Source organism: Pocillopora damicornis, chromosome 5 (assembly GCF_964200805.1).
Source record: "Pocillopora damicornis chromosome 5, jaPocDami1.2, whole genome shotgun sequence".
Lineage (NCBI taxonomy): Eukaryota > Metazoa > Cnidaria > Anthozoa > Scleractinia > Pocilloporidae > Pocillopora > Pocillopora damicornis.
Window position 1 is genome coordinate 5,065,899 of NC_142674.1, and position 16,929 is coordinate 5,082,827.

A 16,929-nucleotide genomic window follows, 5' to 3' on the forward strand; every position below is an offset into this window, starting at 1 on the left:
TAAAAAAGGGATTTTACAGTTATTTTACAAACTTCAATGGGGACCAAGAAAACCCCGACGGCGACGGCAACGAGAACGTAGCGAAACAGAAAATCTTATGAGCAAAACAATAGCGAAACACGTGCGTTTTAAAACTTTGTACATTTCTTAGCCGTCCCGTACAGAACAAAAACTTGAAATCGCCAACGCTTACGTCCTCATCATCTTCATCATCCCTTTTATTTGCCTTATTTACACAATAGAAAAAATTTATTTACAGCAGTTATAGCTAGAAGGCGAGGAAACCCAGGAAGCCGCCGGGCTTTCCTCCTGGTAAGGAAACCTCGATAGCAATTTACTCACACTTTGGTCAAAGTAAAAACAGGCAAACTAACCATGTCACGATTGGTTTTTGTTTAGGGTTTGATTGGTTTAGAGGATGGCGGGAGTTTTCTGGACTTATCACGGACCTAGGTAAAGTACAAGCATTACTCCCGACGCTAGATTGGAAATAGCTCTGTGCACGTTTTTTTCTAGTTGAAATATATGGTCTTTGATATTCAAATCATGTACTGATGCTCAATAGCCCGCGAGTACGCTCTTGTGGATACAGCAATAAGAGCGATGAAGCCTACGTGTTTCCAACTGGCAATGTGAGGGGACGAAAGGTCTCCCTCGTATACCTCTGGCGCCCTCGAACGCGCAAGCTCCACTCATGTCGCTGCCCCAGTGTGAGCTTTGCTTACAGGCTCAGTCTACAATCAGTCCATTTCTTAATTAGTTTAAAGAATAAAAGACTGCGGCAGAGCACAAACCGAATCAATACAGCGGCCTGAGTAGGATTCCTTTTTCTGGTGAGCATTGAGTTTAGCGCATTTTTGGTTTTCTTGCCTTTGGGAATAGGTTTTCAGATTCTGCTCACTGACTTAAATTTTTTAAGAAGGTATTATTTTTCTTTATTCTGATTTGTTTTATTTTTGGTTTTTTATTCCTGTCATCATGTTTTTTTTCCCGAATAACATGCGAGCAACTAAAAAATTATCAATGGCAGAAATCACCCCTACCCTTCTCATAACTTCATTCAGAAGACTGACCGTGAGATAACGGAATGTTTGATTTGCATTGCAAATATGTTGACACTCAATTGATATTCATTTCAGCTGTGTAAGAAACTTTGAACGGAGAGCTCCGAGCTCCCGTTGCTCATTTGGCTTAAAATTACGCCTTTCGGTGAGACAAATCGTTTCGTAACAAGCGTTAGGTAGTTCTAATGCCAGTCAGTTGAACCCCTGATGTTGGCCGGCCTTAAATATCGGTTTTGGAGGGGAAAAAACCGAAGCACGTGGGTGACCGGACCGCGACCACAAACCAACTGACTAAGACGTCAGAAAACAGAAGTTCATGTCTTTCCAGAGCTTAAGTAAGTTACTTAGTTTCATTCTCCTACACTCTATAAATGTTACCAACAATTCAGTGCTCTTTTCAAGAGCCTCGACTAAATGTTAATAGACATAATGGGTCGATGAGCCTATCTCGCCTTTCATTCACTTCTTCTAATTTGTCGGTGAAATGAACAGTGTAAGGAAATTTGTCTCGAGTAAATGTGAATGCTCAATGACATTGAAAAACTTCAATTTTCCATGAAGCTAATTCACTAGGCCTTGCAATTTTTTGTTTAGAGGGAAATTTAATGCTAAAACGATTTGAAAATAATGGCAACTTAGAGACGCCCAGTCACAATAGAGATTCCATAACTGAGGGATAATGGGCTCCTGGTTTTGTCGGGTGAAATATCGATCTCCAGCGTATTTATTAAACGTTATACCTCAGCGACTGATTTGGGCACACCTTGAAAACTTCGGGAGGGATCAGTCGTCGCTTGTTAAGTATAAAGGGGGAAATATAGAAAATTGATGGCCAATGAGAGAGATCATTGGAATACTGCAAAGTGCTGTGGCGGGGGTGGGGGGGGAAATCAGGTAAACTCTATTGTGACACAACCACAATCCTCCTACCTCTTCCTCCCCTCCCCTGGGAATAAATTATGACTAATCCTTAAACCAGGATCTCGATCTGCCATAGATTTGCTCTGACAATTGCTCTTGGCCATGGTCTTGCATTTTGAGTCCATGTTTTAGTTTCTCCTCCGTCCTTAATCTGCCGGCCGTGCGGGATCCTTTTGGCATTAGAACCTGTTTTAGCTCTTTAATAGGACATCAAAAACTTACATAAAGAAGTCAAAAGACAGAAACACAATAGCTAGATTAAGAAGCTGAAGTTGTTTAGGATGCGGCGATCAAATAAAATCGCCTGGTGTGTGGCCGGCTTTAGATCTCTTATTTACGGACCAAACAAAAATCTCAGTGCAGGTTCTATTTCAGAGGAATGACCTCAGGGATTGGTCATTATTTATCTTTTGGAGGAGAGGGGGGGGGGGAGGATTTTGGGAGCGCATTATAGATTTTTTGGAAAATTGACTGCAAATGAACTGCCAATGAGGGGGGGGGGAGTCATAAAAAGATTTCAGAGCCTTCGTGGGGATCAGGTAAATTTTATGGTGACAATCAGAATCCTCCGACCCCCTACTGGCTCGTGCAATTTTGTTGTCTTTGAAAAATTTACTCGTGCTTATTAACACCAAAGTGCACTCGATATCACGTTGTTACCTCTACTAATAAGTTAACTTCCGTGTTTGATCAAATTTTTCCCAGTCTTAAAGCTAACGTGGCACATCGAAAAGGTTATCAAAGCCATGTAGAAACATCACGGAAATTACTACTCCTTGAGGCGGGAAATAAATTTGAATCATACCAAAAAAAACAACACTGTAATAATTTCCGAGAGTTCTTAATCCGAATTAGATATCCGGTGATAAAATCTCCACTTCTTCCCAATCTCCCAATCCCCCAATCCCTAATTCCCCACAAACCCCCTCTTCCCACCTTATCCCTCCTCCCCAAACAAATCTTCATTGTCATTTTCTTCAACGTTATATTTACACTGTTTGGATTTTTTTCATGTGGACAACCCACCTGGCGATCAAGAAAGAAGAGAGAAATGGTTATGGATCAGGAACAAGTTTATGAAATAAACTTCATATTCAGGTTAGCTTGTGATTTTATTACACGTGTAGGTTATTGTACAGCAGAAATATTTTGCGGGAATTCATTTTGTGGATTGGCGTTTTTGCTTTTTGTTTTATCCTGTTTCATTGTTTCCTTTCTTTTCAACAAAAATGATAAAAAAAATCTCCATTCTACGTAATTTGTAAGTTTTTATTTTGATTTTTTTCCTCTTTTTTATCTGGTTTGGTTTGTTTTGTCTTTTTTTAAAATGATTTTATGATCTTACTTTTTCATGGAAATAAAATTTTTCCGTTGGATATGACTGAAATTTCTGCAGTTAAAGCGATTTTCTGCTTAAGAAGCCGAACAGAAATAAGAAACGCTACGTGTGTAAATTTTCAAACCTTCCGAGTTATACAAAGAGGATCGACTCAACCAATGAGGAATATTTCGAAGGAGTCAAATTCGAGTAATATGAAATGACACTTGATTTCTATGCACAGTTTCTCGTTTTACTGAGAGACTGGTCGTTATTTATCCTCTGGGAGGGAGGGTCGGAGGTTTCTGGTCGCGTCACAATAAAACTTACCCGATCTTCCTAAGAGCTCTGTAGTAAGTATTCTAGCGATTTACCCCTTCCCCTCCCCTCCCCCCCCCGATTGGTGGTCAATTTTCTATAGTTACCCCTTTATTCTCTTCTAGCGATGACCAATCCCCCTCCGGTCCCCCCGAAAACCATGTGACCTCCTCCAAAAAAATCATCCAATCTCCCCAGATAGTTCTAATTTCAGCATTTTCTTTTGCGGGGAGTTATCATTTCGAATCGTGGCCAATCCACAATTGGATTCGCACAAATATAAAGCTCGCATAGAACATTCAGGCTACACGTTATCTAATGGGAAGTTTTGCCCCTTCTCTCAGACACACCTGTTCCGCCCCTTATAATAAATATGGCATATGACTATTGAATTTTTCCTCAGCTCTTTCTTCGTTCCCCCTTAAAACCATATGCCCCACCCCCTCCTCCACTCCTTCCTCCCTGGTGATAAATAAAGAATAGTTCCTTTAAAAAAGATTAGCATAAATGATGTTTTAAAGTAATAATTAATAAAAGCTTTTTAAAGCTTTTATTTAAAGTAAATAAAAACAAACATTAATGGAAAGAATCCTATGAGAATAAAGCTAAATTTGTTTCCATGGCAACCCATAGAGTGGACATTACACTCCCCCTTTTCGATATAATCAGGACAGTAACTTGAGAACTGCGGTTATATCAATGTAATGCACAAGTATAATCCTGACTGGGCTTCGCAAATTTTCAATTCTTTTCGACTTGAAAGTTTTGTGTTTGAGCGTGCACGAGCAACTTTCGTAGCGAAGATAAATTTATTGATAAAAATATCTGGAATTTCGAGGAAATATGGTACAAACAAAAAGAAACTAGTTGAGCTTAAACTGAGCGCTTTTACAGAAGTTTTTCTTGGTGTTACAGAGATTTCTATTATCGAAGGAACAGACACCTTGTAGTATTGATAAAACTGCAGCTATTATTTTACAAGAAGAACGTTTGAAAAGTTTTAATTATTTTTTCACTCCCAATTCCGCCCTGTCAAGTTATTTTTGGAACACAAGGTTCAGATTGAAGATTAACTCTAAATACATTGTAAAACGCAACAAAACCATCTTTTGATAAAAAATGAGTTTGGTAGGATACATTTAGCACTGAAGACTTTCACTTTTTAATAGCAACCGTTTAACGCCATCCATACATATCCCACGAAACACTTTTAAGCAATGTTTAGGCATGCATTTTCGATTACTTTTGTTTTCTCGTTTCTTTTCCATTAGTCGGATTTATTTAGCCCGAATGGAAATTAAGTTTCCAAACGTTTTTAAGAAAGGTCTTCCTCATAAGTTTTTGAAAAAAAAAAGCATTCTAAAATCTAAGAAGCTTTCTTCAAAAATTGATAAGTTATAAGTGACAAGGAAGGACAAGGTGTGACCTCTATATAGGTTGCCATGGTGACTACCTATACAAACACTCTTTATGATGCGTAGCTGTGCCACGGAACTAGAAACAAAAAACAGATTTTTTTAAAATCATGCCGAGTGAGGATGCAGGGTTATGCAATCATATTTTTTTTCGATGGTCGAGACAAACAAGCAAGTTTAGCTGTAAGAAAGCATCCGCCATTTTAAGTCAGACTGTGAGAATTCAAGAGGACCAATTTAAGGTGAATTCGAAATTAGTTTTGACAAACTATTTACCATGAAAGAATGCTGTAAACACAGGTTATATTTAGAAACCGATCATTATTTATCCCTTGGGGGGTGTAGGATTTTGTTTGTGTCACGAAAATATTTATCTGATAACCCCTTAAGGCTCTGTAATGTTCTAATGACCCCATCCCCCCCTCTTCCCCCTCATTGGCAGTTAATTGGCAATCAGTTTTCCATAGTGCCCCTTTATACTCTGTTAGCGACAACGAACTTTGGTAATGTCACGGTAAAATTTCTTTGATCCCCCTAAGGCTCTGTAGTTTTCTTATGAAGCCCCCATTCCCCCCTTTTCCTTCCCTGCTCATTGGGAGCTAATCTGCAATCAGTTTTCGTCCTCCCTTTACACTCTGTTGGTGACGACAAATTTTAGTAATGTCACCATAAAATTTATTTGATACCCCCCAAGGCTCTGAAATATTTTTATGTTCCTCTTCCCTTCCCCTCTTTGGCAGTGAGTTGACAGCCAGTTTTTTATAGTCTCCCCTTTATACTCTGTTGGCGACGACTGATACCCCTCCTTGACCCCTGATAACCATGTGATCCCCCCCAAAAAAACCTCCACCCCTTCCCCGCAGGCAAAAAATAATGATTGGTTGATTACATCGTGAAGGCCATGAAGCATATATCTAGCTTACGATTTAAAAGATAAAATTTGAGCTTTCAACTCCCTTCTACCGTGATGCAGACAGGGATTTCAGGGCCGATAAATCCTTGATCCCAGGATAGAAAAAAAATGCTTATACAATATCATGATGCACTGATTTAATTTTTCAAACATTTATGGATATAAACAGGAAAATAAACTGATGATATGTCTATTTACGACAAATTGTATCCATGACAAACGTTGAAAAATTTTTCCATCAATTTCTTCTGAGCTGATGGATGTTTTATCATATCACCAAGATGGGGCGGTGAAGGAGACCTTCAAAGATCGTAAAATTATGATGTGACAATTACTTAGGAAGAATTAAAATTTCAACTGCTCAGTTGAAATGTGTTCTATTTTAAAATCCAATTTATAAGTACGGAAACACAGTGCCTATTACCTTAAATATCTTTAATTGATTGCATTTATACATAGCTCAAGTTCACTTGTACTTGCGTTCAGTAATGTTTTAGTTTCCCTTCATTTCAGATTTTCATTTGGCATGGTTATAGATAATGAATTAACACTTAAACTCCCAGAAGTGATTAACATCTAAATTTTCCCCATGATATCCGTACATTATCTTGTAACAGGTAATAAGAATACTCAAACTCATCATGCAGAAGTTTTGAACTTGATCAAACACCAAATTGTTGTGACTAATTTACAAGGAAATGTGAATCAGCTATTTGGAGTAAATGGTTAATCACTGAAAAGCATAAGCGAGTGGAAAATATCTTTTATTGAACGCTTGGTGGTTACATACCATGATAGGGTTTTTCTTGATTACATTGCCATTAAATTTTTCCTTTCTCTTTTAGGTTTGAAAGATGAAGCCACAAGATTCAAGATTTATTGACCCAAATAAAGTTTATGAAATGTCTCAGTTAGATACCACTGTCCATTTAAAAGAAAGAGCGTAAAGAAGAGTGATTCTCGCGTAGTGTCGGGTTGAAGCTTGCGCTTTGAAAAATTACAATTTCGAAAAAAGTTTTAAGTCTTTTGGCTGGAAAATGTTTGTGGAAAAAAAGGTCTGCGCCTTTGAATTGTGCTTAGCGTTCATCAAAAGATAGAACAAAGTCTTTTGGCGGGAAAAATTTTTTTAATGTGAAAAAGATTTTCTCTCATCAAAAGTCAAGTATATCTTTCGTTTTAGCACTAGGCGCTGTTTAAATCTGCAGAAATTTTTTTCCTTTCGGCAACCCTCCATACGCAAAAAAAAGTAAAAGAGAGCCTATATTTTGACTGATTACCAGGCCCTTTTAAAAGCGCGACTTTTTTTCTTTATTTGTACAGCAATTCAAAAGCCAATGAGAAAATAAAGACAGTATAATGTATCAAGGATTTTATTTGTTTGTGAGATTATTTAATAACTACAATATTGTACTAACAAGTGAAATTGAATACAACTTTTGATATGCAAAACGTATTAACATTTTACAAACCATTGAATATGTCTTAATATCTGTCAAAACTGTCCAGGAGATAACTTGCTAATTAACAAGAATTAACTAAGTCTGATAACCATTGAAACATCTCTTAAAAATCTTTAACATTCTAACAGAAAAGGTTAGCAAAGAATGATTCACGGTCTTGAATGAGCCAAGTCTGATTTCCACATCAAGAGCTAACAACTACTGAAGCTTTGCTTAAAGAATCAATAAATTCGAAACATCTGCATTTGACACAGTGTGGACGTTTTACAAACTATTGTTACCGAAAAAGTGTCTGGGGTCTTGGGAAGATTTCGCCTTTTTTTCCATGTCAAATAGTGAAAATTTGCTGCTACTATTAACTTTTGAAACTCGAATTTTACAAATCTTGTGGCTGGGCAAAATAGATATTAACCAAACTCTAGAAAATTGTGGTCTACTGAAATATGTTTTCAACCCTGTTTAACTTTGTTTGAAAGCCGAATTTTCTACGCAGCAATTCGATAATTTGAAAACAAAACTAACCTAATGGCGCGAACTTATGAGTGCTGAGGCGACATTCTTATCGATCTTGGCACTAGACAGTCATGGCCTTCCAAACTTCAGCTTAAAAAGCGCGCCTCTTTTAATCGTTTTCACAATGGAATTTTCAATTAGTGGTACAGCGATTGGTAAATTCGTGCCAAAAATTATTTTAGAGGGCCTAATTAACATCTAATCCGTTCCAGTACCGCGCAACTTATTTCCAACCTTCTTTCTTGAACAAGGTAGTTTGCTGTACAAGAGGTTTTAACTTGTCTTCTCTCTCCGTGCTTGTGGTCCGGTGCTCCTGTATTCCGGTGGTCCACGTCAAGAAACGATTCGATAACTGCCAGATAACAAATACGAACGAAAATAAACTTTTAAATGAAAATTAAATAATTCATTCTGTTTCTCTCATTATATTGTTTTGATTAGGATCTCGACCACTTAACATTCTCTTGGGCGACATGTCTAAAGTGATTGAGGAGAATTTTTAAATCTTCTGTGTGTTCCTTCTTGTATTGTATTTTCTCTCATTTCCATGATTCACTATGACGAAGGGCCCCCAGAAAGTACAACAGTTTTTTTGGTAGACTGCTTGCGTTCCTTCCTTTTTGGCAACGTCCGTCGCACGAGTCAAAAAAATCAGTGAACAAAAGATTTGGTCTTAGCGCGCCGCGCGGAATTCTGGGTGTGTGGCGCACGAAAAGTAGTACTTTTAATGCACCTCACTATACTTATCAACTTACCCTCTCAAATGTCACATGGTCTGGAGGTAAATAACACTCTAAATGGTGGTAATACTTCTGCCTGTACTGACGATATCCAAGTCGGGTGTTGAACGCCACGACCCATCTTAGAGACCTGTGATTAAAGGACATATAGTTTAATCCTATACATGCTAACATCAGTATGCATATTCTCTATACTGTTATCTATACATTTCATAAGGTGCTGACGAGGAGAATTTGTTTAACAATCAAGAGCTGCCTTAGTTGGTGATCATTTCCTTTATTCTCGTGACCGTTATGTTTGATTCAGGGGTAATAATTTAGGAGAAACTAGATGTTGGTCACCGCTTGAGGTTAGAGGATTAAGCAGTACTGAAGCGTCGTCTATAATTCTTTGCACTGAAAATCTAAAGAGCTACATTGAAAATGGATCTAAAGATCAACGTGCGTAGAGGATAAGGCGAAAAGGAGGTGGGGGGGGGAGGGGGTAGGGTGTTTATAGTATGTATTATTTGGAGCAACAAATTACCTGTTTGGAATGAGACTACCGCAAGTTCTGCACAGTGCGCGACCACTGCGGGCATGCTCGACACCATAAGAATAATCATTGTAATCAGACTCCTTAGACAAAGAAGTGAAAAATAATTAAATCAACAATATGCTGATTAAAAAAAATAAGAATTTTGATCGTGTAGTCTGATGGTCCTGGCGAGTGTATTCAAATCCATTCAACTCTTACGATGAGCTCTGCTCAGGTCGCAGAAACGTCAGCCATTACCAACTGCAACATTCCTTATCAGGACTACCCTCCCCCGGATGATCATATTACACGATCAAACGTTACGCCGGGTTCAAACAGATTGCTGGCAAAATGTACGAAATAGATCATCTTTTCACATAAGAAAATGCGCAGTACCCTAAATCAAAAACTATAAAGCACGTCATTTTCTCAGTGAGACAAAACAAAGAACTCAGCGCGCGTTCACAAAGACTTTTAATCTCTTCTAATCAGCAGGCGGCTTGCGTAACAATTCCAGTAACGTTTAGCTCTCCATACCCTTGCTGAGATATTTTGGCCCTCCTCCCCACCCAAGATGGAGCACAGTCCCTCTCGGTCAACCGACTTGCATAGACTGGGGCCAAGAGAAGATGGGAGGAAGGAACTTGGAACTGTTTTGAAAGAGTATCAAAAAACATGATGACAAAAATAACTTTAATCAACATTACCTCTTCTGAGTAATCGTCACTGTCATTACTTTCTTGCACAGATTCACTTTCATCATCTTCACTTTCACATCACTAAATTGAAACCAAAAAAAATTCAAAACCAAATTTTAACCCTTTAACTCCCATGAGTGACCAAGACAGAATTTCTCCTTACAATATCAATACAATATCAACTAGAAAGTGATGAGAATAAAGCAAAATATCAATTTGGGAATAATTAGTTGATCCAATACTAAATTCTCTGAACTTACATTATAAGTATTGTATGGTTGACAATAAGGAGAATTACAAACTTGATCTGGGAGTTCAGAGGTGAAATGAAGAAATATATGAAATATTCTTTATGTTTAGTCAAAAAGTTTCCTTAACAAAAAAAAAACCAACCAGACCTGACCTGGTTGATGAAACAGGCACAACTTTCTTCCCATTTTTCTTTTTGGCTTCTTTGCTCATCTCCTATAAACCAAAGTGAAATGACATAAAAAAAAGTAAAACTGGTACACAGAGTTCACAAAGTTCACAAAGAATCTTACATTCACAAATATCACTTGTCTGAAAATACCACACAGGTGAAGAGTGCATTTCATGCGCACTGATTCATTTGTTGAGAAGCAATCAGTACTATTCACTGCCAAGCAGGCAAAGAGACAAAATCAACTTTCAACCATTTTTCATTATAATATTGACAGAAATAAACTAATTTTTTTGGTTTCTGAAAAAATATATTCACCTCAGTGTTGGTGAATAGTGGTAGATATTAATGGGCCACAGAGTGGCAAGGTAAATATCCACCATTGTTCACCTCCACTGAGGTGAAATATATTGTTAACTATTTGTTCTAATTTTGTTAGAAAGAGGAGAAAATGCTATGAGAAAAATATGTTCAGTTCACCAGAATTTGTTAATTAAAAGATCTAATACAAAACTTAACTGCAAAAGCAAAAGTTGAAGGTTTTTGTTTCAAATCACCTGAATTTTTAGCTGCCTTTCTTCAAGTTCCTCTGGAGAAAGAACTTCTTCTGCTACTTTGTTTATTGTATTGTCTAGCACCTGGAAGGTCAAAAAGAAAGCTTAACACTTATCAATTATCATTACAATTAAATTCTTGTTTATGATATGCAAAATACAGGGCATGTCACAGAAATGAAAAAAAAATCGTTTACTATCATTACAATTAAACTCTTGTCTCCAATATACAAACACAGGGCATGTCACAGAAATGAAAAAAAAAATTGTTTACATGTGAATAAGAATTGAGTCATTATGTAAGTTTACAGAGCAGTTCACAGATGAGAGTACAAAAATATGCATGTTAAACTTGCAGAGAATGCATCTAGACCAGACACAGACTGGTCTTGACAGACAAGGAAATGCATCTCAAGTACAGTGTTTAAAATCCACCCCTATTCTACGATGCTACAATCTGACAAAACATTACCCTTAAATAACATGTCTTATAGAATGCAATTCACCTTAACTTTCACTAACTGCGCAAGCAAAATTGAAGAGGAGGAGAGAAAAAAAAGCCTTAAATGAGTGATGAACTACAAGATTCTCCTTCCACATTGTTCTGTATTACGTTACAAAAAAAAAAAAGAAGTTGGTGTTCCATAAAAAATAACCTTAAGGCTCTTTTCTAATCACCCCTCCAACTGATAACCCTTAGAATCCTAAGAGTAACAAGCATCTAATTTCTCCTTACAATATCATCCCTGAATCATGCATTAAGGTCACGAGAATACAGGAAATAATCACTGACTAAAGAAGCCCTTCCGATTGTTCAACAATTTCTCCTTGTCAGCACTTTAGGAAATGTAGAGCAAACAGTATGGAGAATATGCATACTGATATTAGGGTGTAAAGGATTCACTCACCTTCACTGGTACAGCAGACTTGAGTTGAGCCTTTGCTCTACAGTTTGGACAGTCTTTTGAATGACTAAGTAGAAACAAGAAAAATAACTTCAATACTCTTTGCTCTATTAACATTCCATTTTATTCTTAGCACTCTTTCAATTATATCAATCAATACAATCACATTTGTGAATCAAACTGAAATAAAATTCTCAAATGTGATTGGTTAGAAGCTCAATTTGAGAACCAATAGGATAGAGTCCACACATTATGCCTTTGAAATTCAAGATTACACAAGTTTTTATGAAATAATGGCTCTATTTGACCTATGACTATTTTGTTGTTTCTGAATCAACAAAACATTCTACTATTGTGTGTGGTTGAATCATGTGCTGTCAAATCATTTCACATGACCAAACAGATTTACCTTAAACCTTTACACCCTTACATCACTGTGCATATTCTCCATACGGTTCTCTATACATTCCCAAAGGTGCTGACAAGGAGAATTTATTTCACAATCAAATACTTCTTACGTTGCTGGTTGTTTCCTTATTCTCACAACTTTAATGTGTGATTTAAGGATGATATTGTAAGGAGAAATTAGATGCTAATCACCCTTAGGGGTTAAAAGGTTACGGGTTAAGATGACTTTAGAACTGAAAAAAATGCTCTGTGATATGTCTTACCAAAGTCAGTCCCTGATACAACCAAAACAGAAAGTGTGTGAGCAAGGCAAAGTGTGTGCCAATACTATCAGTTCACGACAGATACAACAAAGTAGCTCCTCATTTAAATCTTTCAAGCACTTCTTTGATCTGCTTTCATCTACTAAATGAAATAAAAATTTAACATGAGCCCTGGCTATGTAACCATTAATGCAATTGATAAGAATTTTCTCCCAGACTTTTGTTGGAGGAGTACTTGCAATTTTGATGGAGAATATACAAAGTCATGTAGCATTAAATCGAAAGTGTGAGGAGTATAACTGGGTGCCGGATAATTTTCAGGGAAGCCTGATGAAATGCTGGGGGGGTAACCTTGTGATGAGCTGATAATTCCCATCTAGGAGGGGGAGTGGTGAAACTTCTAGTTGCTTCATGCTAAGGAAGCCAGAATAATCTCCCACTAGTTGGGTCACTTATGCTTACAAACAGACTTTATTTACTCTTTTTTATCAAAAGTGGCATTCAGGGCTTTTTTCTTCACATCCCTACAATAGACAGATGCCTTCAGTGGAGAGTTGCATCCTACATTTGTAACATTACACAAGATAAAGTCCAGTTTAATTCACTTCTTGGAGTTAAATATACCTTCACTGATGTTTACTTCTTCCTGTGGATCAGCTTTTTGATCAACTTCAAAAACCTGGGATTGGAAAATAATATTAATGGTTTTGATACATGCCACAGAACACAATGTATAAATGATACCCTGAGAAATTGATAATCCTGATAAAATGTAAAATTCATCTCTTTTAACTCTTGGATTTTCAGAAGTGATTAAGTCTGTAACTTAATAATGTCCATATGCTATCCAGTAAATATTAGAATACATGGTACTAAAACTTATCCATAGAAGTTGCTTTCTTGATCTAATTATTTAAACAAAGTTTAGCCATTATTTCACAAGATCTCATCCTAAATAATCTTTAATTTAGCTGAAAGTTTCATCTGAGCATTTGTTTTTGTGAACATTGTCAAGAGGGCCAAAAGCTGACAGTAGATGGAGATGACAATTTAATAAAATCAACAACCCTGTTATAGAGAAAGCCTTGGATCCACTGAATGTGTAAAACCATGGTTTGGGTTAGATCTCTGAAAATAACCTGTCCTTAGGGTCATAACCCTATAAATTTAATTTCAGAGGTAAAGATAAGGTAAATTTGTTTTCTCTTTGCCTTTTCTTTAAAAATGATATAAAAAAATAGTAATTTGCCACTTGATAATCATTAAATCAGAAGCCCAAGTTTATCTACCTGCTTATCGTCCATGCTGTCTTTAGTCTTCTTTTCACATGCAGAGCTGAAAATTACAAAAATATTAGAAGTTTGACAGGCCTATCAGCATTCAATAGGACGTTCAGATTAGGTCTTGACACTTGGTCTTATTTTTAGCAGTCTGGAACTTGATTTTAGGAACACATACAACAAAATGGTTATGTTAAGGAGGTGTATTGAGTGGGAACCTGTTTCGGGAGATCCTGGTTACTTAAGAAGCCTGTACAGCTGTCTGTTTTCATTCAAGATGAGGGTTTCAGAAGTTATGAAATTATACAATACAACTATCAACAAAATATTAAAAATGAACTGATTAGGGTTGTTAGAATCTGCTTCTCTATTGGCTTTAAATATTGACTTTAAAATATGCTTTGGGGCCTGTTAAGTTACTGGGACAGTAATTCAAGAAACAGGCCCCCCAACTTAAGATATGAAGATGCCCCTACACCTTCGGGGAAAATGTGTATTTGACCCTTGGAAGAAAGATGATAGTCTTCATGCAAAATCGCAAAATAATAAAAAACTGGGGTATGATCTTGATCCCGCTTAAGAGTTACAGACAAAATAGTATCTGCTAAGGAAGCGAAAGAGGCAAGAGGTTGTTGTAATTTCTATGATCTCAACCCACACCACCCCCTTGAAATTTTTTCCAGAGTACTTATTTCTCTGTCTAGTACCCTACACTCCTTTTCTAGGTCAAGTGACCCTACTCTCCATCATTTAACTACCCCTACTTCTGAGTGTCATGTAGGCCACACCTCACTCCTTCACTTGGTGATACGGGCTTTTTCCGTTTGCTTCGCCTTCGCACGCTTCCATCGCTTGTTCCTTCCCCAAGGGAGCCCACTTCTTCAGAATCCTTCTGGCAGACCTCATTAAAAACATACACAAGTTCCGAATCGTAAGCTGACAAACTCTGTCCTTCTTTCGTTTTAACGCCAGCACCTCCAAAGACAACAACATCACCATCGCATAGGACAGCAGAGCTACGCTTTGTTTTGTTGACTAGCAGCCCGTTCAGTCCTTTACAATCAATTCTGAATTTTCCATTGCTGAAATGAATTTCAGCGTGAACACGACTGATCATTAAAGGAGATATCACACTGTCAATAACAACATCTGAATATTCATCACTGCGTCCGAGACGAGTGACAGTCGGTTTTAGCACAATTTTTTCTGGTTGTAGAGATGGATCATAGCAATTCCCTTCGACCCTCTGCAGACGGAGCATTTTTCTCCTCTGTTTCAGGGTGCAAAAGTCTCTCATACCACTTCAAGATTCTTCTTGACTGTGTTCTTGAAGTACTCTCCAGGAAGCGGCCATTTTAACAGTACGACACGATATTCGGAAATCGTTCGGGCAAGATCGGACAAGCTCGGGTGTAACTTCTTGTTAGCAAAATCAGGAATAGGGAAAAGGATAGCGGATATGAGGAACGAATGTGAAAGTGATGTTTTGTTTTCTCGCGGATCTCGGTCACGCTCACATCGCTCGTAGGCTCGAAACACGCGAACTGTGTTGATCAGCATGCAAAGTTTTGTACTTTTAATTGAGTTTAGATGTTTCCGAACCCAGTCTGTTCGGACAGTGTATGCACAAAATAGGGAATTTTCCCCTTGATGCTGTCGTTGTGTGGCATCGTGAAAGTTTGAATATACAGCAAAGGTCGGTATAAATAGTAAATAAATTAGATAATTCATCTAGTTGCGGTTCTTATATTGCCATAGTAACTTTATATGATATGTACACACAGATATAAAACACTGTATTCTTAAACTGGGTACCCAAAAGCCGTGCCCCCCGTTTCTAAGACTCGTGTCTTGTTGGAGGGAAGATGTTTTAAAATGGATATTGATCCGTGGTTGATATGTGTAAACTTTTCATTGGACCAAACTCTTTTGCTTCTTTCCCCCTGACATGGGTCCCTCTTCAACCCCTGGTATTCTCCTCAATGTGTGTTAGCATGATGGGGTCATTAACAGGAGTGCATCCCACCCCACCCCCAAGGCGCTTGGTTTTCTAAAATACTTCCCTGTTCAGAAATGTTTGCACACCAAACGTGTTAGCACATCCAGCTAGCCCACAATGAGCTCCAGTGTCATGCTCAGTTGTGGAGGAATATCTCTTCTTTCCAGCGATGTGGTGAGGGGAGGCTGTGTAACTGGAATGCCTCCCAAACCATCAGCTTCCCCAGTCCTCCCTGTTGCTTCATCTAATTTGCTCTGTCTCTGAAGAATGAAAATTTGCAAGACAACATCTTGGTAAACTTTGCTCTTCAACTAAACCAAGTAAGGTGGAAGGATTTCTCGTGAACTTCAACTCTTAGCTTTCATTTGATGCTATCTGGCAAAGTCAAATAATAATTCTCAATAGCCTACTTCATCCAATGGAGAGTTTTAAGTACAACAAAAAAGATCATTTACCTATTATTCACAGTGTTGCACAGTAATAAACTTTTGCAAATCAAATAAGTAAATTTATTCACAATGCATTCAGTAAGATATTTGTTTTAACAGTGGTCAACGCTATACAAACCTATAGGATAAGCACTGTTGAACAGTTCATGAATACGGTGTAAAATATCCTATAATATCAGTAATTCACTCGATCAATTTACATTTTTATAATACTTAAAGAAACTTATTCTTAAAAATTCATCCATGCATGAAAAACCTAAATAGAAATGCTACCTTCATGCATTCAAAACACTTCTCAGTCTTAAGATGATTTCTAATAACATTTTAGATGTAATTCCTCCAAAAGCAACTAAGTACTACGAAATTGTCAAATTGTTTACAGCTTAATCATGCAAGCCACTGTCCATGAGTGGTCATTAAAGAATTGGATGTAAAAGCATGCTCCATCTGACAAGTCAATTAATATTATCGAGCTCAACTATCAGTCTCCCAAAATATGCTCACGGAAGAGTCTACTTAAACCTGCTGAAAATATATAAAGTAAATAAGTAAAAATTATCAGCGACAATTAACACTACTCAGTACCACTGTACAGTTACTTTGCAGAAATGTATATTTTGCCTTTAAAATACTCCTATTTAAGCGGTTATAGAGCTTATTCTCGTTTGAAATTGATTTCATGCTTTATCAAAACTATATTCTTGCACGTGATTGGTTATTACCAGCCCAATTTGAACACCAATAGGACTGTGTTTGCATTGTGCTTGCGATTG

General features: G+C 37.3%; 1 protein-coding gene across 1 annotated transcript in view; it reads right to left on the bottom strand.

Annotated features, from left to right (window-relative positions):
• The window catches only part of LOC113678272 (uncharacterized), a 135,645-nt gene that overhangs the window by 44,366 nt on the left and 74,350 nt on the right, over positions 1-16,929 (bottom strand). Inside the window, 4 exon segments of the mRNA XM_089206300.1 lie at positions 10,281-10,342; positions 10,856-10,936; positions 11,761-11,824; positions 12,429-12,567. Of these exon segments, the coding sequence (XP_089062426.1) occupies positions 10,281-10,342; positions 10,856-10,936; positions 11,761-11,824; positions 12,429-12,567 (346 nt within the window).